The sequence below is a fragment of the Capra hircus genome, chromosome 22, assembly GCF_001704415.2.
Source record: "Capra hircus breed San Clemente chromosome 22, ASM170441v1, whole genome shotgun sequence".
NCBI classification, from domain to species: Eukaryota; Metazoa; Chordata; class Mammalia; order Artiodactyla; family Bovidae; genus Capra; species Capra hircus.
Window position 1 is genome coordinate 21,829,830 of NC_030829.1, and position 22,146 is coordinate 21,851,975.

At 40.3% G+C, this 22,146-nt stretch overlaps 1 protein-coding gene across 2 annotated transcripts in view; it reads left to right on the top strand.

Annotated features, from left to right (window-relative positions):
• The window catches only part of SUMF1 (sulfatase modifying factor 1), a 100,970-nt gene extending 81,602 nt beyond the window's left edge, over nt 1-19,368 (top strand). For both annotated transcript variants that reach the window (XM_005695707.2, XM_005695710.2), the window contains 2 exons: nt 4,801-4,860; nt 18,261-19,368. In XM_005695707.2, the coding sequence (XP_005695764.1) occupies nt 4,801-4,860; nt 18,261-18,371 (171 nt within the window). In that variant the 3' untranslated portion in view covers nt 18,372-19,368. The remainder of the gene's footprint in view (nt 1-4,800; nt 4,861-18,260) is intronic.

Here is a 22,146-nt window from a genome sequence, read left to right on the forward strand (position 1 = left end):
CTAGATACAGTTCTACAAAAAACTCACTTCAAACATAATGGTATAATAGATTGAAAACAAGATAATGGGAAAAGATGTTTTATGTAAACATTAATCAGGGAACAGCAGGAATGGCTATTTTAATGTTGTATAAAGTAGACTTCAAAGCAAAATCACCAGAGTCAGGGAAGGGCATTGTTTGATGATAAAACGATCAGTCTACCAAGAGGATATAATAATGCTAAATATGCATGCCCCAGAAAAGAGCTGAAACCTATGAAGCAAGAACTGATAAAATTGAAAGGAAAAATAGTCTAACTTGCAGTTTAAAGTGGAGATGATTATGCCCATTTTTCAGCAATTGGTAGTATAATTAGATAGAAAATCAGCAAAGATATAGAAGAACTCAACACCGTCATCAGCTTTCACATGGGTTCTTATCTGTTTCTGAGCAGTATCTCTGTGTTCAGTGTGTATTTTTACTTTGATTCTTGAATACTAGTGGTGGAGGTCATTCGGGCATGGCAGCCTTTCTTCTTACCAGGTATTAGGCAGAAAGGTGAGGTATTCAGACTCTACAGTCTGTAGCTCCTTTAAGTTGTTTTAACCTGCTTCCCTGGTGACTCTGGTAAGAAATCCACCTTCAATGCAGGAGACCCAGGTTCGATCTCTGGTCTGGGACAATCCCCTGGAGAAGGAAATGACAGCCCACTCCAGTATTCTCTCCTGGAGAATTCCATAGACAGGGGAGCCTGGCAGTCTACAGTCCAGGGGTTGAGAAAGAATCAGATACTACTTGGCAACTAAACAAAAACAGACTTGACTGTGAGAGATGATGTTAATTTGATTTATTGATCCTTTCTTCGGCAAAAAGAAATGGAGGCATTTCCCGTTTATGTTAGTTTCCTAGGGCTGCTGTAACAAATTACCACAAACTTGGTGGCCTGAATAAACAAATTTTATTCTCTCAAAATTTTGGTGGCTAGAAGTCTGAGACCAAGGTCCTGGCAGGGCCATATTCCCTTCAGAGTCTCTAGAATCCTCCCTTGTCTCTTCCTAGCTTCTGGCAGTTCCCCGGAACCCTTGGCATTCTTTGGCTTGTAGCTATATCAGCCCAGTCTCTGCCTCCATCTTCACATGACTTTCTCTGTGTCCTTTCCTCCTGTTACAAGGACACCAGTCACTGGATTCAGAGCTTACCATAATCCAATATGACTTTACCTTAACTAACACAAAATTTACAAATGTGCATGCTCCCCATTTCCAAATTTGGTCATGTGCTGAGGCTTTGGGTGACCATGAACTTGAGGGAGGAGGCACTATTCAACTCGTTATACACTGCTAGTAATTTTTCTGTTTTTTTGTTTATTTTGCAAAGTGGTAAGCATTTCAAACAGATGTAGCTAATCCTATAATCCTGCATCATGTTTTCTGGCAAAAATAGTTTTATTTATAAGGATCGGCTGAGCAGTTACCTAGAGGACTGTATTAACTGCTGTGGTCTTATCAGCCTGGGGTGACTCTCATTAGGACTTGTGTGTCACTTTGTCGAATGTCATTTTTATTGATTGAAGATTTGGTTCATAAGAGATGGTGATGAAAGGGAACTATTTTGTTCTCACTCCTTCCTGTTAGCAAATCAGCTCCTTCTTGTTCTTGGATCTAACTTGAGAAAAGAATTGAATCTTGCATGCCAGCATATACTGTGAGCAACTTTAATCAGAATTTAGACCGTCATTTGGTACATTATAACCCAGCATGCAGAGAACCACCCAAAGCAGTGCAATGCAAGAATCCCCAAGAAAGAAATTTAATGTAGGAGAGAGTGGCCATTCTGTCGGATAACAGCACAGTTATAAATGCTTTCATCTCTGCTTTGGTGAATTCTGGGTGATTATTCTACTTTTATACAATAATAAACTCACCAAGCAGATTCTGTTGTAATGGCTGTCGGATTCCATATATTCCTGGAAAGGATGCTGTCGTGTGAAGTCATTATTTTCAGCTGTAGTTCTTCTCATTTATAGCTTGCCCATTTGTAATCAATAAAAGTTTAACAGTGTAACATAAAGCAGTTAAGGGCATGGAAATAACTTTGGCCTTGCAATGGAATGAAGGATAGCCAGTGACTTGGTCTTTGACAATTTTTAAGTACATGAAAATGCTTTGAAAAAAACATGAAGTTCTGCTCACAAGTTGTTTTCTTGGAAAACAATAACGTACTGTTTTCCGATCAGCGTGTTAACTATGCTTGGAGAAAACATGGTTCTTTTAGGTTCTGCCACTTAGATCTGGGCCTTTGACAAGGAAAAGGAAAACTGAGATTCCATGTTGGCTCACACAATAAAGAATCTGCCTGCAATGCAGGAGACCTGGTTTCGATCCCTGGGTCAAGAAGATCCCCTGGAGAAGGGAATGGCATACCCACTCCTGTATTCTTGACTGGAGAATCCCATGGGCAGAGGAGCCTGGTGGGCTACAGTCCATGAGAATGAAAAGAGTTGAACACGACTAAGCAACTCACACTTTGAAAGAAAAAAGAAAACTGAAATAAGAAGCACTGTTGAGTTCAGTTCAGTTCAGTTCAGTTCAGTCGCTCAGTCGTGCCCCGACTCTTTTTGACCCCATGAATCGCAGCACGCCAGGCCTCCCTGTCCATCACCAACTCCTGGAGTTTACTCAAACTCATGTCCATCGAGTCAGTGATGCCATCCAGCCATCTCATCCTCTGTCGTCCCCTTCTCCTCCTGCCCCCAATCCCTCCCAGCATCAGGGTCTTTTCCAATGAGTCAACTCTTTGCATGAGGTGGCCAAAGTACTGAAGTTTCAGCTTTAGCATCAGGCCCTCCAATGAACACCCAGGACTGATCTCCTTTAGGATGGACTGGTTGGACCTCCTTGCAGTCCAAGGGACTCTCAAGAGTCTTCTTCAACACCACAGTTCAAAAGCATCAATTCTTCGGTGCTCAGCTTTCTTCAGAGTCCAACTCTCACATCCATACATGACCACTGGAAAAACCATAGCCTTGACTAGATGGACCTTTGTTGGCAAAGTAACATCTCTGCTTTTTATTATGCTATCTAGGTTGGTTATAACTTTCCTTCCAAGGAGTAAGCGTCTTTTAATATCATGGCTGCAATCACCATCTGCAGTGATTTTGGAGCCCAAGAAAATAAATTCTGACACTGTTTCCACTGTTTCCCCATCTATTTCCCATGGAGTGATGGGACCAGATGCCATGATCTTCATTTTCTGAATGTTGAGCTTTAAGCCAACTTTTTCACTCTCCTCTTTTACTTTCATCAAGAGGCTTTTTAGTTCCTCTTCACCTTCTGCATAAGGGTGGTATCATCTGCATATCTGAGGTTATTGATATTTCTCCCGGCAATCTAGATTCCAGCTTGTGCTTCCTCCAGCCCAGCGTTTCTCATGAGGTACTCTGCATATAAGTTAAATAAGCAGGGTGACAATATACAGCCTTGACGTACTCCTTTTCCTATTTGGAACCAATCTGTTGTTTCATGTCTGTTGTTCTAACTGTTGCTTCCTCACCTGCGTATAGGTTTCTCAAGAGGCAAGTCAGGTGGTCTGCTATTCCCATCTCTTTAAGAATTTTCCACATCTGTATCATTGGTTGTTTTTGTATAACAAAGGAAAAGCACAAAACTCTTATCCCTCTCAGACTTCCAAGATGTGGTTCTGGTTTGTACGAGTTTACTGGTAGCTCCCAGATACTCTTTGCATGGCCAACCTAATCATGAAGCTTTTGACCCTGGCACAAAAACTTTACAGCATTCATTTCTATTGCAGTTTTTCCAAAGCCCTCTTTAGAAGAAATAGTCTTACATCTCGGCTTGCTCTTTCTGGTTTCAGTTCTCATTATAGTGGAAGCCACCATTCAGTTTCCTATACTCTTGGTCTCTAAGCTCTGGAACCAGGCTGTCTCAGGGTGAATCCTCATTCTGACACTTGCTTAATATCAGAAGTTGTTACAGAAGTCACGTGAGTTAATACTTGCAAAATACTTAGAGCCCTACTTGGTTCATAATAAGCACTATATAAATGTTTTTGAAAAAGATAAACTACATTCTTTGTCTTGATTGTGATGGTGGGTATATGATTATACATTTGTCAAAACTCATTAGAAGTGTACATTTAAGCACTGTAGAAGTATAAGTTTATATAAATTATACCTCAGTAAACCTGACCTAAAATTTTTTTGGAGAGAAAAATTATATCTATTTATTCAGCTAGGAAAGGGTTTATAAGATGTTGCAGAGTAGGATTTTAAAAACATAACTCAAAGAGGCTTGCCACTCTAGGTCTGCAGGCCAGTTATAATGCAGGATAAAGTTGCCTGTCAGCATGAGAAGCTGATGTAAGAGATGTTGCCAGGCAGCCTATTAGTCATCTAGGAAGGAAACCCTGTAGGGGTTTGGGTTGCTTAAGGTAGTCACAGAGTTCATCAAAGAGTGGGAACTTGAGCTGGACCTCAGAGGATATAGGATTTGGAAGGCATTTGAGAAGGTGCATGGGTGCAGATGCAAGACCGAGGGACAGAAAAGCATGTGCCCCATTTAGGCAACCATGAGAGAGCTGGCTGGATTAAAATAAATGCTCTAAGGATGGAGAAGGAAATGACTACCCATGCCAGTATTTTTGCCTGGAGAATTCTCATGGACAGAGGATCCTGGTGGACTATAGTCTGTAGTGTTGCAAAAAGTCATACACAATTGAGTGATTAACACACTCTCTCTCTCTGTCCTTGGAGGGGCAGCTGTACTATCTGAGCTAATGAGTTCTCTTCTTTTCATCCACAGAAAGGCCCCCCTTCTGGGAAAGACCGGGTGAAGAAAGGTGGATCCTACATGTGCCATAAAGTAAGTCGAGTCACTAACCTCTGCTTTGGTGTTAAAACAGCAGGTTTATGGGTCCATTGTAATCATTAACCCCCAAATGTCCCATCCATGTCTATTAATACATCTCCATCAAAGCAAGAAAAACAAATAAGTTTGGGCACAGGCATGGCAATAAGTGATGCAAGAAGCAGAGATTATAAACGGTCTGTTGTCAACCATATTCCATCTGTTGTATTGTGACCCTTTGAGAGATCTTTGTTGTCCCACGAATCTGGGTGGACTGTATACCTTTTCCATCATGGAAGTCTGGAACCACACCCTTAATTTATTTGAGGCTCCAGATATTTTTTTGGCTTCTCTATTGCTATTAAGGTAAGAATTATAGATGGAGGGTAGATTGTGGTATATCGAAATGGAAACATCCCAAATGTTCTTGGTATATAGAATGTGCTTTGTAGAATAAACATTAATCTCAGAGAATGCTTTTTCTCTTTGGGCTGTAATGTCAGTGTCAGAGACAGTTGTCCTTGGCTAGTAGAAGTGACTCAGTGTTTCATGAGTAGCCTTTTTTAAGGAGTTCAGAAATTGAATAGCACGCCTCTCCCTTTTTTTCTTTAAGTCATGTATTTTTAGTGTCTCCAGCACTTCAACTTCTGTCTTTCTATCCCTATGCAAAGATGGCATTTCGCAGATTGTTCCTCCATGAAGCATCCTATGATAATTCAGTCAGTCTAGGCAGTTAGAGACTTAAAATACCCTGTAATGGCTCCAAATTAAGTTATTAATTTGATAATCAAGGCATTGTCAAACTTTGCCTTAAAATAATGGTTCTCAAACTTTATTGCACATTAGAATCATCTGGGATCTATAAAAAGTACTGACGCCTGTTTGCTCACTCACCTTATCCTGATTTAATTTTTCTGTATTATGACCTGGGCATCAGGATTTTAAAGCTGTCAAGGTGATCATAACATACATCAAAGTTTGGGAACCATTGGCCTAAAAAGACTCTCTTTAAATTATGTGTATGAGAGTTCATAGGTGTGTGTGTCTTCTTCATTTCTTAGAATTTTTAATATAATCATTTAGATGGAATTTCAGAGTTGATTCAAACTATGCTTTATACCTATCTTTATAACAAGATGTAGACAAATTTATCTTTAAAATTCTAATTTTAAATTAAAAGCATTGCCCTAGGCCATTCGAGTAGTTTAAAATGTTCATGTACCCATCTGTCTGTAGTCCCAGATTTTTTTTTCTCTGATTCAAGCTGTTACTGCAGGTGTATCTGAATCCTCTTGCTGGGGAACCAGACTTCCATGAAAAACAGGTGAATCTCTTTTTGCACAGCAGTAGTTCAAAACTCTAGTTGCCACCAGTTATGTCTCTGACATATGGCACTTTTCTAAATTGATAATCCATTTACTCTATAAGAACTGAGGACCAAAAGATTTTTTCTTCACAGATAAGTGGAGTAAATGAAACTTGTAAAAAACATTTCAAGTATGACCACCAGAATATTCCAGTGCCATACATATAAATATGTCTACTTTACCATTTCATTTTGCTTGCTTATTTTAAATGTTTTAAATTTTTATAAGCTTCTTAGTTTATGCTTTTAAAATATCTTTTATCCCAATACATGTTTTTAATAAATACGGTTACATGGCAGAGTTGATTTTTGTATATTTGTGTTGTGTAACCTTGTTAAACTCATCTGTATTAGTAATGTTTTTGTAGATTCTATTGTATTTTCTACATAAGAGGTTATACCAACTGGGAGCATAGACAGTTTTACTTCTTCCTTTTTAATTTGGATATCTTTTATTACTTTCTCTTGCTGTATTTCTCTCTGGCTAGAACCTCCAGTATATTGTTGAATAGGAGTGATAAGTACAACAGTCTTACCTAATTTTTGGTCTTAGAAGAAAGACATTCAGCTTTTCAAAATTAGCTATGATATAAGCTATAGTGTTTTCAAAGCGGCCCTTTACCAGCTTGAGCAACTTTCCTTCTAGTCTTAGATTTTTGAGAGTTTTTATCAGAAATGGATGTGGATTTTGCCAGATGTTTCTTTGAAGCTATTGAGATGTTTATGTGGTTTTTCTTTTTTAGTCTGTTAATATGGTAAATTTATTTGTTTGTTATTGATTAATCTTTGGGAGTTTGTGTCTTTCAAGGAATGAATCCATTTCATCTTAGTTAATGAATTTATTCACGTAATCTTTGCATTTTCACTTGCTGTTTAGACCATTTACATTTAACATGATTATTGTTATGGTTGGGTTTAAATTTGCCATCTTGAGATTTGTTTTTCTCTTTGTCTCATCTGTTCTTTTCCATTTGCTCTCTCTCTTGTTTTTTAAACTTTTTTGGATTAAGTTGTTTTAATCACTTCATTGTCTCTTCTTTGGCTTATTAGCTTTAACTCTTTGTTTTAAAATTTTTGTAGTTGATTTAGAGTTTATATTACACATCTGTAACTTTTCTTAGTCACTTTTAAGGATAAGTTTTAATTTAGTCAGGATCAGAGGGATGGAGAGAGTATTCCAGAAGAGAGAATAGCAGAGTGGGAAAAACTGAGTGGGAACCGCAAGATTTTCCAGAGAGAAGTGGCAACTCTAGGATCTCAGTCAAATTAATTGTAAATGATGTAGGTATGTAACCTCAGTCTGGTTATTTTGGCGAGGTCAAGGAAATAGCACAGTGTTGATTGTGAATTACTTTCAGAGTGCTTATTCTTTCCACTAGATTAAGAATGACAGCTTTAACTGCCACTAGGTATAGTGAGTGCATTAAACTGTGGAGTCTAGAATTAGATCTGGGTTGGAATTCTGTTAACTTCTCTTTGCTAGTTTTTGCCTGTAACTTTAGACAAATTACTTAATCTTTCTAAGTCTCAGTTTTCACATATGTAAAATGTGCATCATAATTGCAGCTACTGTAAGGTTTTTATGAGGAACAAATGTACCAAACAAATGTATGTGCACACATGCCTACCTCATGGTAAAGACTCAGTAAGTTAGTTGCTGCTAATGCCATCATTCTTTGTTTTTGTTGTTGTTGTTGTTTTTTAAAAACAATAAAGATTTATGTTCTCACAGTTCTGGAGGCTAGAAGTCCAAGTTTCAGGTGTTACCAGTCTGTTTTCTTGAGGTCTCACTCCTTGGTTTAAAGATGACAGCCTTCTGTCTGTGTTCTTGTAAGGTCTCTCCTCCATGCATGCAGGGGTCTTCATGTCCTAGTCTCCTCTTCTTACAAGAATGCCACTCAGATTGAATGAAGGACCATCCTAACAGCTTACTTTTAATGTAATTATCACCTTAAAATCCTACCTCCAAACAGTCACATTCTGAGGTACCAGGGGTTAGGGCTTCAAACATAAGAACTTGGAGGACATAATTCTTTCCAAACAGTGCCATCATTCTTAATAATCATCTTTATTAAGATTGTCTCCCCTCCATCTTCTCTTCTGAATAAAGAACCAGCAAGTGAACTACTAACTAGATAGGCAGAATCCTAGAAATAATTCTTATGGCAAAGGTGAAAATCAGTAAAAGAAAGAAAATCAATAAAAAGAATAGTTAATTCATTTTGAAAAAAAATCACCTTAATTAGAAGGTGACTTATTTTTGATCATTATCATGGGCAGTCTGCATGACTAAAGTAAGCACTGATGATTATTTCTGACTTTTTGAGAGTCCGTCCAAAGTATGCCTTCAGTAAGGATAAGAGAGCACAGAAAGAACAACTGTGAGTCATCATGGTGTTAAGAGCACAGATTCTAGAATGGAATTGAAAGAGCTCTAATCCTAGATTCATGGTTATAAGCCATGTGATCTTAGGAACACCATTACCATACTTGTGCCTCATTTTTTTCTTGTATATATGATGCACATATAATAATACCTACCTCAGGGTTATTAGAAGGATTAAGTCACTTAATACATGTGAAGATTTTAGAACAGTTCACATAGTAAGTACTCAAGAAATATAGTTGTTTTTGAAGTTGTTAGATTAATTCCCGTGACATCTTTAGAGCCTAACTCACAACACTGAGGAAATTCTACTTGCTGCCCCCACAACCCCACCATTTTACACCAAGATTACTAGCAAAAGGAGTTGATCAAGTGTACTGACAAGGGCAGTGGATGGGAAATTGAGAGACCTGGGTTCTACTGTGTCATTTTTCTGCAATCATTTTGTTCTTAATGAGCTACAGATGCCTCAAAACTCTTTATACCTAAACCTCTTCCTCTCATGAAAGCCATATTGCCATCCCACTTGACTCCAGTGCCCCAAGGCTAGTAAGCCATTATCTTAAATGGATTGTTCTTGAATCCAGGCTCACGTGCTGCGTGCAGCTATCCAGATCAATTCCACACAGTAATTAGCTATTTTGATGAAATGGGGCTAAAACAGGTCCTCACCACTACCTCTGTTCTTAATTAATAAAATGACCTATATTTTAGCCACTCAAAGTCCTAACATCATTAATAGCCATTTTTGATGCTAAAAGTAGAGTTGGAAAAGAAGAAAGAGCAATGAGGACATATAAAATCAGGCCATTTTCCTGTTTGATTATGTATTTCATTAGTTGTCCATTACTGGAATTTACAATGAAGTACTTATATTAATAAGTGTTTGCTGAGTGAATGAGTGCATTTAAAATGCAATGATATTGTGAATTGAGTGTTTTCTCATGTGATCGTCCTGACCTTTTCAACAGTAACTTGTAGTGAGACTTGCTTTTTTAGGGTTTACTTCATTATCATTTAGGTAAATGGAAGAGTTTAGGTATTGCTGTGATCCAGTGGAAGAGTAGCTCTTTTTATCACTTATTTTAAGCTTTTTTTGTTATATAAGCAAAACATTTTCATTGTATAAAAATTAGAAAATAAATAATAAACATAAAAATGAAAAAATAATCTACCTTGCTTTCTAAAGAATATATTGATAGTATTCTACTCAATTTTTTGGTGCAGTTTTAATTTTTCTTCCCCAAATGGAATTATGCTGTATGTACCAAGGTCTTCAAGTATGGCTATAAGCAAAATCTCTTATACACCATAAGCATCTTTTCCGACCACAGTGTTCCAGGCAGGCACATTTTGTTAACGTTGCTACAGCCTGTATTTTGTGGCATATGAACACCTAATTTTAAAGTAATTTGTTATATAATCTGAGAGATAGGTTGCATATAGAACTGTGCCATTCAACAAAGACCTAATCCTAACCCTAACCTTAACGCTTGTCACCAGAGATAGTGCCTCACCTTTCCCATTTATATAGCAAATAATTTTCCTATTTATGTAGCAAATGCATGCATGCTAAGTTGTTGCAGTCATGTCCAGTTCTTTGCAGCCCTGTGGACTGTAGCTCACCAGGCTCCTTGGTTCAAGGGATTCTCCAGGCAAGAATACTGGTGTGGATTGCCATGCCCTTCTCCAGGGCATCTTCCCAACCCAGGGATTTAACCCGTGTCTCCTGTGTCTCCTGCATTGCAGGTGGATTCTTGACTGCTAAGTCACTGGAGGAGCCCAAAAAGTAAAGTAGAAGTCGCTCAATCCTGCTCCTTGTGACCCCATGGACTGTAGCCTGCCAGTTCCTCTATCCATGGAATTTTCCAAGCAAGAATGCTGGGGTGCGTTGCCATTCCCGTCTCCAGGGAATCTCCCCGACCCAGGAGTTGAATCCGGGTCTCTTGCATTGCAGGCAGATTCTTTACCATTTGAGCCCCCAGGGAAGCCCAGCAAATGAATAACTGTTCAGATGTTGGCAAGAGAATTATCATCTTTATAACGTAAGATATCTAAGGCCTACAGGAAAGCTAATGAGTGCTTTTGTTTTAGTTAGGAAGTGGGTTAACCCAAAGAAGTCAGATAAGACAGGCAAAGTGAGTTCCTTTAATTAAGAGCATTGGGTTCATTATAAAGTAACAGTTAAAATAATCTCCACGTCTACCATTTAACTTTTTCATGTAAAGATAGGATGAAGCATTTTGACATTATCCCATGTAGACCCATTTTGTAGTAGACCCATTTTGGAGAAGGCAGTGGCAACCCACTCTAGTACTCTTGCCTGGAAAATCCCATGGACAGAGGAGCCTGGTAGGCTGCAGTCCATGGGGTCGCTAAGAGTTGGACACAACTGAGCGACTTCACTTTCACTTTTTACTGTCATGCATTGGAGAAGGAAATGGCAACCCACTCTAGTGTTCTTGCCTGGAGAATCCCAGGGACGGGGGAGCCTGATGGGCTTCCGTCTGTGGGGTTGCACAGAGTCGGACACGACTGAAGCGACTTAGCAGCAGCAGCAGCAGACCCATTTTATCAATGGAGCAGATTTAGAAAAGCGTGTCCAACTCTTTGCGACCCCATGGACTGTAGACTACCAGGCTCCTCTGTCCGTAGGATTTTCCAGGCAATAGTACTGGAGTGGATTGCCATTTCCTTCTCCAAGGGATCTTCCCGACCCAGGGATCGAACCCAGGTCTCCCGAATTGTAGACAGATGCTTTACCATCTGAGCCACCAGGGAAGTCCAAGTTTAAATAGCTAATGAGTCTTGAATTTTGCCTTTTTGGGCGAGTATACCAGCAAAATGTTTGTCACAGTTCCCATCTGTGTCAAGCCCAACCTCCTCTTTCTGGTGAGAAGACTGCCTTTAACGTAACTCCATCCCATTTATCCACCCGTGCTTCCTGCTTTTTATCATTTTTCCTTTCTGTACCAGTCATTGGAATTCTCATTCTGTAAATCTCTAGGCAGCTCAGCTCCCATTGCGCCTCCTCAGAGGGACCTTCTCAGGCCACCTTATCTAAGTGGCACCCAGTCATGCCTAGTCCTCTTTCCCTATTTAACTTTCTTCCAAGCTGACCGCTGCCAGAAACACTCTTGAATTTATTGATTTATTTATTGTCTGACTATTTACTCTCTGTTGAATATAAGTCAGCTTCATGATAACAGGTACATTATCAACAGAAAATTGGATTAAAGATTTACTGAGCATGGCCCTGCCCCTCAAAACAAGACCCAATATCCCCCTCAGTCAGTCTATCCCATCAGGAAGCTTCCATAATAAGCCTCTATCCTTCTCCATCAGAGGGCAGACGGACTGAAAACCACAGTCACAGAAAACTAACCAATCTAATCACATGGACCACAGCCTTGTCTAACTCAGTGAAACTATGGGCCGTGCCATGTAGGGCCGCCCAAGACGGACGGGTCATGATGGAGAGTTCTGACAAAATGTGGTCTACTGTAGAAGGAAATTGCAAACCACTTTAGTAGTCCTGCCTTGAGAACTCCATGAAAAGTATGAAAAGACAAAAAGATAGGACACTGAAAGATAAACTCCCCAGGTCAGGAGGTGCCCAGTATGTTACTGGAGATCAGTGGAAAAATAACTCCAGAAAGAATGAAGAGACGGAGCCAAAGCAAAAATAACACCCAGGTGTGGATGTGACTGGTGATGGAAGCAAGGTCTGATGCTGTAAAGAGCAATACTGCATAGGAACCTGGAATGCTAGGTCCATGAATCAAGGCAAATTGGGAGTGATCAAACAGGAGTTGGCAAGAGTGAACATGGACATTCTAGGAATCAGCAAACTAAAATGGACTGGAATGGGTGAATTTAATGCAGATGACCATTATGTCTACTACTGTGGGCAAGAATCCCTTAGAAGAAATGGAGTAGCCCTCATAGTAAACAAAAGAGTCTGAAATGCAATACCTGGATACAGTCTCAAAAATGACAGAATGATCTCTGATCGTTTCCAAGGACAACCATTTAATATTAATGGTAATCCAAGACTGTGCCCTGACCAGTAATGCTGAAGAAGCTGAAGTTGAACGGTTCTAATGAAGACCCACAAGACCTTCTAGAATTAACATCCCCCAAAGATGTCCTTTTCATTATAGGGGACTGGAATGCAAAAGTAGGAAGTCAAGACCTACCTGGAGTAACAGGCAAATTTGGCCTTGGAGTACAGAATGAAGCAGGGAAAAGGCTAACAGAGTTCTGCCAAGAGAATGCAGTGGTCATAGCAAACACTGTCTTCCAACAACACAAGAGAAGACTCTACACCAGATGGTCAATACCAAAATCAGATTGATTATATTCTTTGCATCCAAATATGGAGAGGCTCTCTACAGTCAGCAAAAAGAAGACTGGGAGCTGACTGTGGCTCAGATCATGAACTCCTTATTGCCAAATTCAGACTTAAATTGAAGAAAGTAGGGAAAACCACTAGACCATTCAGGTATGACCTAAATCAAATCCCTAACAATTATACAGTGGAAGTGAGAAATTGATTCAAGGGACTAGATCTGATAGACAGAGTGTCTGAAGAATTATGGACAGAGGTTTGTGACATTGTATAGGAGACAGGAAGCAAGACTATCCCCAAGAAAAAGAAATGCAAAAAAGCAAAATGGCTGTCTGAGGAGGGCTTACAAATAGCTGTGAAAAGAAGAGAAGCCAAAGCAAAGGAGAAAAGGAAAGATATACCCATTTGAATGCAGAGTTCCAGAGAATAGCAAGGAGAGATAGGAGAGCCTTCCTCGGTGATCAACACAAAGAAATAGAGGAAAACAATAGAATGTGAAACAATAGAATGAGATCTCTTCAAGAAAATTAGAGATGCTAGGGGAACATTTCATGCAAAGGTGGGCTCAGTAAAGACAGAAATGGTAGGGACCTAACAGAAGCAGAAGATATTAAGAAGAGGTGGCAAGAATACACAGAAGAACTATACAAAAAAGGTCTTCATAACCCAGATAACCACGATGGTGTGGTCATTCACCTAGAGCCAGACATCCTGGAATGTGAAGTCAAGTGGGCCTTAGCATCACTATGAACAAAGCTAGTGGAGGTGATGGAATTCCAGTTGAGCTATTTCAGATCCTAAACGATGATGCTGTGAAAGTACTGCCCTCAATATGTCAGCAAATCTGGAAAACTCAGCATGGCCACAGGACTGGAAAAGGTCAGTTTCCATTCCAGTCCCTAAGAAAGGCAATGCCAAAGAATGCTCAAACTACCACACAATTGCACTCATCTCCCATGCTGGCAAAGTAATGCTCAAAATTCTCCAAGCCAGGCTTCAACAGTACATGAACCATGAACTTCCATATGTCCAAACTGGATTTAGAAAAAGCAGAAGACCCAGAGATCAAATTGTTAATATCTGCTGGATCATCGAAAAAGCAGGAGAGTTCCAGAAAAGCATCTATTTCTGCTTTATTGACTATGCCAAAGCCTTTGACTGTGTGGATCACAATAAACTGGAAAATTCTAAAAGAGATGGGAATACCAGACCACCTGACCTGCCTCTTGAAAAATCTGTATTCAGGTCAGGAAGCAACAGTTAGGACTGGACATGGAACAACAGACTGGTTCCAAATAGGAAAAGGAGTATGTCAAGGCTGTTTATTGTCACCATGCTTATTTAACGTATATGCAGAGTACATCATGAGAAATGCTGGGCTGAATGAAGCACAAGCCGTAATCAAGATTTCTGGGAGAAATATCAATAACCTCAGATATGCAGATGACACCATCCTTATGGCAGAAAGTGAAGAAGAACTAAAGAGCCTCTTGATGAAAGTGAAAGAGGAGAGTGAAAAAGTTGGCTTAACCTCAACATTCATTCAGAAAACTAAGATCATGGCATCCGGTCCCATCACTTCACGGCAAATAGATGGGGAAACAGTGACAGACTTTTTGGGGGGGCACCAAAATCACCACAGATGGTGACTGCAGCCATGAAATTAAAAGACGCTTACTCCTTGAAAAGAAAATTGTGACCAACCTAGACAGCATGTTAAAAAGCAGAGACATTACTTTGCCAACAAAGGTCCGCCTACTCAAGGCTATGGTTTTTCCAGTAGTCATGTTTGATTGTGAGAGCTGAACTGTGCAGAAAGCTGAGTGCCGAAGAATTGATGCTTTTGAACTGTGGTGTTGGAGAATACTCTTGAGAGTGCCTTGGAATGCAAGAAGATCTAACCAGTCCATCCTAAAGGAGATCAGTCCTGAGTGTTCATTGGAAAGACTGATGTTGAAGCTGAAACTCCAATACTTTGGCCACCTGATGCAAAGAGCTAACTCATTTGAAAAGACCCTGATGCTGGGAGGGATTGGGGGCAGGAAGGGAAAGGGACAACAGAGGATGAGATGGTTGGATGGCATCACCAACTCGATGGAAATGAGTTTGAGTAAACTCCAGGAGTTGGTGATGAATAGGGAAGCCTAGCGTGCTGTAGTCTATGAGGTTGCAAAGAGTCAGACATGACTGAGCGATTGAACTGAACTGAACTGAACTGTCTTGTTCTGCATTGTATCCCTCTTGCCTAGAATAGCAGCATCTAGCGTGTGGTAAACTGTCAAATATTTAATGAATAAATAAACTGTGCTTTGATGCCATCAGCCTATGGCTTTGCTGTTCTCTTCACTTACCTGAATTTTTCCATTTTCATGCCTCTGACATCATTGTTTTCTCCACTTAACACACCTGCTTTCCTCCTTTCTAAGTCCTGTAAATCAGTGCTACTTAATCTGTAGCTCATGGGCTGATAGCATGAGCAGCACCTACAGGCTGGTTAGAAATGCAGATTCTTGGACCCCAGACCAGTCTTACTGAATCGGAATCTCTGTTTTTGTGACCTGGAAAAAGATATTTAAGTCAGTTCTCCAGGTATTCTCTATATCCTCAAGTCAGAAGTTGTTATTATTTAGTTGCTAAGTCATGGCGACCCATGGACTATAGCCTGCCAGGCTCCTCTGTCCATGGGATTTACAAGGCAAGAATACTGGAGTGAATTGCCATTTCCTTCTCCAAGGGATCTTCCTGACTCAGGGATCGAACCTGCCTCTCCTATGTTGGCAGGCAGGTCCTTTATCGCTGAGCCACTTGGGAAGCCCCAGTCGGAAGACCTTAGATAAGTCCCACTCTGACCAAGTTCTGCCTTCCAAAAATCATTCCTAAAAACGTAGACATCCACAAGCCACCATTTCTTCCCCTGAATTAGCAATAGCCCCAGATTCTTTTAACCCCAGGCTGTTTTGCCTTTTTGACGAGTAATCATTGTTTCCTCAACCAGCCTGTGAGCTCCAGCCAGACAGTGTATGCTGAAGGCAGTCAGGAAACACTTGACTGGTTTTTTTTTTTTTTTTTTTGTCATGTGTGGTACAGTTTTGGAACATGACTGTCCCTACTTGACTGCCTGCCTCCCCCTGAACTGCATTCTTGCTTCAGTGTGGAAGCCACCACGGACAGTGGTAGCATGGGGCCCTGCATTATCCACAGGATCTTGATTCTAGAAATGCCAAAGCACTTTGCTTCACAGCAGCCCAAAGAGTAAGGCCTGCGTATAGCAGAGCTTCTGCTGCGTCTTCCTGCATGGTCACCTCTAGCCAGTTTGGAGCCGCCATTGCATCCCAGTCACAGGTCGTAGCAGATGCCATCAACTTTTTCATTATTTCAAGCATACTTTTTATTCATTGTCCCTCTGCCTGCCTGAATATTGGTAATAGTGTTATATTCCTCGCTGGTGGTGGGGAAAATGAGAAAATTGGTTGCTATTGTTTCACTATCTGTAAAAGAAAAGCATGTCTTTTGTTTTTTTCTTTCTATGGTAGAAGTGCTCCAGAGAAGGGTTCCAATTTCTTTGTCAGCTTTTAGAGATAATTTTTATGAAGATTAGAAACATTCAACTTTTGTGAAAGGAGAATAATAAGAATTAAGCGGTGGGGGGGGGGCACTTTTATCATGCTATTTTCCCCTCCACAAATTATCTCTCCTTCATGAATTCCAGAGTATACACTAAATGATTCTTTGCTCAGTTTCTTTAACCAGCGGCAGAGAATTTAATTTCACAGGGTTCACTCAGAGTTGATGCTTTTCAAACATTGGGTACCTAGTTTATTTTCGTTCTCTGTTATTTTGGATTAAAGCATAATCTTAGGACCTAAGAGTTCCTTGCATGGTTATTTTTGGAATATGGAAGCTTTTAAAGTGTTTAAATCAACTCATCTTGTGGTTATTCACTGAATATCTAGTAGGTGGCCAGGAATATGTTAGACTCGCTTATTTGTGAGTATCTGTGCACATGCAGGAGAATTTATCAGGGGTGGGAAAGAAGCATGAGATGTGATAAACATTTTCATCTTGCTAGGGAAGCAAGCACGCCACAGTTAGATCTGGGTTTGAATTCTACTTCTTTGAACAAATGTGTCATCTAGGGCAACTCATTTAGTTCCTCTGTGCTATTATAATCAAATGTGAATAAAAATATGTGATGAAGGTGACTTGAACTTTGGTTGGAGAACTTGATGTCTGTATGTGTTTGTATATATATATCATAGTCTGCGCTTATAAAACAATACAAAACAAATCCCCCACACAAAAATATATAGCTTTATGAGTTATTGTGATTTAAACACCAAAAGCAATGCATTAAGAAAAAAGTGTTTTTCACAGCATTTCCTACTCCTGATGTTCCTGGGTTTGCAACTTAATTTTTGCCAACTTGCTGTATATTAAGTTGTATCTTAATGTTGTTCTTAATTAATATTGTCTCAATTGCCATTTAGCTTTATTACTTGGTTTCATGGCAAATACTATTCTAAATGTAAAGATAACTTTTCAAATTATTAAAGTAGTACTTATTATCAGAAATTTGAAACTCCGCTGCCTGAGGGTTTCCCTCATAGCTTAGTCAGTAAAGAACCTGCCTGCAAGACAGGAGACCCAGGTTCGATTCCTGGGTTGAGAAGAACCCTTGGAGAAGGAAATGATAACCCACTCCAGCATTCTTGCCTAGAGAATCCCATGGACAGAGAAGCCTGGCAGGCTACAGTCCATGGAGTCTCAAAGAGTCGGACACGACTGAGTGACTCACACAGACACCATTCAGATTCTGGTGCATTTTGAATCTTTCAATCTGTTTTTCTTTGGCATACATGATGATCTAGGTTGAGATCACACTACATATATGGTTTTGTATCCTAACTTTTTCATTTAACATTGTATCCTGAGACATTCCTGTGTCATTAAATGTTCCATGAAAACATGCCTTGAGTGGCTACTTACTAGTCCAACTTCTGGATGTGCCCCAACTCAAGTAACCAGTACTTGTTTCATGGTTTTTGACTATTCTAAGTAATGTTGACAGCAACATCTTTGTATTATATCTGTGTCAAGTTTATAATGTAAAGGACATTGGTGAGCTCTAAATGTGGTACCTTTTTTGAAACCTACATATTCCATATGCATGGGGTGGGTGCCTATAGGGAGGCACTGTTTACAAGTTGGCATAACTCCCCATAGCTGGTAGTTGGTTACCACATGAATCTGACAGTTGAGAGCCTTCAATCGAGAGTCCAAGAGCACTCACCTGTCTGATTCTCTCTGCAAAGTCTTACTGCTACAGGTATCGCTGTGCTGCTCGAAGCCAGAACACACCCGACAGCTCCGCTTCGAATCTGGGATTCCGTTGTGCAGCTGACCACCTGCCCACCATGGGCTAAGAGCCAAAAAGAGCCTTCCCGAATCTGAGCAGTCGTGTCTACTCTGCACACGGCTTCCCTCAGAAGGCTGAACAACCTGGTGTGAAGAATTCCCACCCCAAGGTGGGTTACATGCCTGCCCAGTGGCCAAAGGAACCGAATGGCGAGACCAAATCGCTGACCTGCATCGGCACGTGCGCTTTATTCTGTGATGTGTTTCATGTGTTACTTTTGAGAGTGTTTTAAAGAGGAAGGAGGTGGAGGGCATCCTGAGCTAGGCTTCAGGAGGCCTGTGTTCTACCCAGGGTCTGCCCATGGGGATAGACCCCAGGGTCCCACTGTTGACCTTCCAGGGCCTCAGTGAGTTCATCTGTCCAGTGAGTTCATCTGCACAGCGTGATGTCTGAGGCTCACTGCCAACTTGCAGATCCTCTGGATATATCAGATTCTATTGTGATTTCATAGTGAGAATTTATGACAGATGATTTTTTAGCTATTTTTTCCCCATGTGTGAACCTCGGGTGATACTAATCATGTAAAATAGTTGTTCTCTTATGTATTATTTTCAGAAAAGAATGGGGTGGGGTGGTGGGGATGAGTCTTTATATTCATACCGCACTTTGCTTTTTCAAGGAAATCAGTGTCTTTACATTGTTATGATGAATCCCACTTGGGCCAGCGATGGCGCGCTCAAGTTCAGCCATCGGAACACACAGGAATGTCTGTGGGGTGACTCGACTGTGCTTTATCTCTTAACATTAAGTGCCTTTGGTTTGGGGGGCAGCTGTAAGCCCTATTTTCCCCCTCTCCCCAAAGCCTTCGGTGAATGTGAACTGTGTGTTACACAGAGAAACCTGTTTAATTCTAGATGTAGGAGAAAAGGAGCAGGAACCTTGAATCAACTATGTTCAAGGTATCCAGTATTTTGTAATAGGGATGTAGGAAATCCTGTTGTCTGTGGAGTATCCCATTCTTTGGATCATGCACTATGTCGAATAAACTGGTATCTGCTAAATCAGCCTTCCCTCTCATTGGTTCCTTTTCTATTTCACTCTATTAATGTCTTCTTTTTAAAAAATGACTGTGCGATATGAGATGTATGTGTTTTTTTATGTAAAAAGTTTTTTAGATATGCATGTGTTTTGTTTGCTAGAAAACTTTCACATCGATTAGCTGCTTGATAACTTTGATATGGGAATAATTTGTGGGAGTGTTTATTCCAAAACACAAAGCTATTCTGCCAGGAACCTCATTATGACCTTGCTTCTTCATCCTTAGTAGATGAGACAAAGTCAAGTGACTTTGACTCCAAAGTACAGTGACTCCATCCTGTAAAAACTGACAGGTGCTTCACAGGCAGGGAAAGCACCTTGTTTCACAGTGATGGCTTCAACCAGAGATCTCTGTCATCAGGATCCTAGCCTGATTCCCCATTCTTTGAAGACCTCAAATTCATTTTTAGTCTATCGTTTGAAAGGAAAGGCTCATCTTGAGGTTGGTTATTCAAAAACTAAGTCAAATAATATTCTGAAGGGTTCAGCCAACTCCTGACTGCAACTTTTGTGCCTAGCCTCTTAATGTTAAAATGTTTATCTTGAAAAATAGTCATGTTGCTGGGGTGTTTGTCCACATTTGTTAATCTGTCGCTTTGTGGATAAAATGTTTCTTTACAGACTTTCATCAAGTGATGATTAATTCAGGCAAAACAAACAAAAAGCATTTGCTTCATCAAAAAAGCTAATAGAGGAAATAAGGTATTTTATTCTTGAAGTCACCACTAGTCAAGCACAGTTTTTGTTTTTACTTATTACCTCCCACCTGCTTGGATTTTTCACATGGTTATACTTTTAGTGTGTATATTTTAGATTCTTCTCTTGGTAATTAATGTTATATGGCATAAATATTTTGAGGTGTATTTTGGCTTAGTCTTTAGAATTGCATTTTTAGCAGTAGCAGAATGTTAGAAAGCATTCAAACAAAATCCTAACAAATCCTTCATTTAAGAACCACACTTCCAAGTTACTAAGGCTTCCCTGATAGCTCAGTTGGTAAAGAATTCACCTCCAATGCAGGAGACCCCAGTTTGATTCCTGGGTCGGGAAGATCCCCTTGAGAAGGGACAGGCTGTCCACTTCCATATTCTGACTTTCACTCACCACTCCAAGTTACCAACTACAGAGTGTACCAGACTGCAGACAGCCATGGCCACGATGCATTATAAAATTGCATGTTGATTTATAAACAGACCAAGATTGTAGTATAATAACTGCAGCTTTAATTCCATATATGTGTTCCTAAAATGCCTCACCTTCTGCAAAATCGCATGTGAAAAATAGGGAGTGAAAGGGAAAAATAAAGGTGGGGCAGACAACTCTAATCTTAAGGAACCTTGTAACCAGAGCACTAACAGAAATAGTAACTATCCTGTAACTATCAGTTAAACTTGCACTCACATCTGTAGGCAGCATCACAACCCATCAGTCCTTTGCAGCCTTAAGCTATGGGGTTCCTCCATCTTTCTTCTCCAAGATGTAAATTTTTAATCACATTTACTTTTAAAAATTATTATCATTTATCTTTATTTTTTACTGCCCTGGGTCTTCATTGCTGTACTCGGTCTTTCTCTAGCTGAGGTGAGTGGAGCCTCCTCTTTGTTGTGGTAGGCGGGGCTTCTCATTGCAGTGGCTTCTCTCACTGCTAGAGCACAGGCTCTAGGGCGTGCCAGTTCAGTAGTTGCGGCTCATGGACTCAGTAGTTGTGGTGAACTGGCTCAGTTGCCCCTTGGCATATGGACTCCAGCATTGGCAGGTGGACTCTCAACCACCGGACGACCAGGGATGTCTGGCGTTTGCTCTTTTAACAGACCACTTATGTCAGAAGTAAAGATCTGATTGTGGTTTACACTTCTCCATCAGTCTTTTTAAGATTGGTGGGGGTGGGGGAAGCAGTATTTTTGTAGAATCTTCTTTTGAATTGTCAGATTTTCAGAGTTGAATTAACATAGGGCAAATTTTAGCAATTTTGAAGCCACTAAATAAACCACTACTTGTGCTTCCATTGGATTAAAAAATTATTATTTTTTTGAGATCTTCATATACTGCTTTAGTTTTCTATTAAATTGCAAGAAAGTTTATCCCAATTGTTTCAAAACACATTTCAAATAACACACACCCAAGATGACTTTTACAGTCTACCATCTTCCAATTTCTGTTTACTAGTCACTGAAGAGTTATTTCTGCTTCTAAGAAATATTCAAGGTTGCAGAGCAGACTGCTTGGCTAACGTGTCAATACCAGTATTGAAAATTCTGCTTTTTTTTTTTTCTCAGTTCACTTCAGTTCAGTTCAGTCGCTCAGTTGTGTCCGACTCTGTGACCCCATGAATCACAGCACGCCAGGCCTCCCTGTCCATCACCAACTCCTGGAGTTCACTCAGACTCATGTCCATCGAGTCAGTGATGCCATCCAGCCATCTCATCCTCTGTCATCCCCTTCTCCTCCTGCCCCCAATCCCTCCTGGCATCAGAGTCTTTTCCAATGAGTCAACTCTTCACATGAGGTGGCCAAAGTACTGGAGTTTCAGCTTTAGCATCATTCCTTCCAAAGAAATCCCAGGGCTGATCTCCTTCAGAATGGACTGGTTGGATCTCCTTGCAGTCCAAGGGACTCTCAAGAGTCTTCTCCAACACCACACAGTTCAAAAGCATCAATTCTTCGGCACTCAGCCTTCTTCACAGTCCAACTCTCACATCCATACATGACTACTGGAAAAATCATAGCCTTGACTAGACGGACCT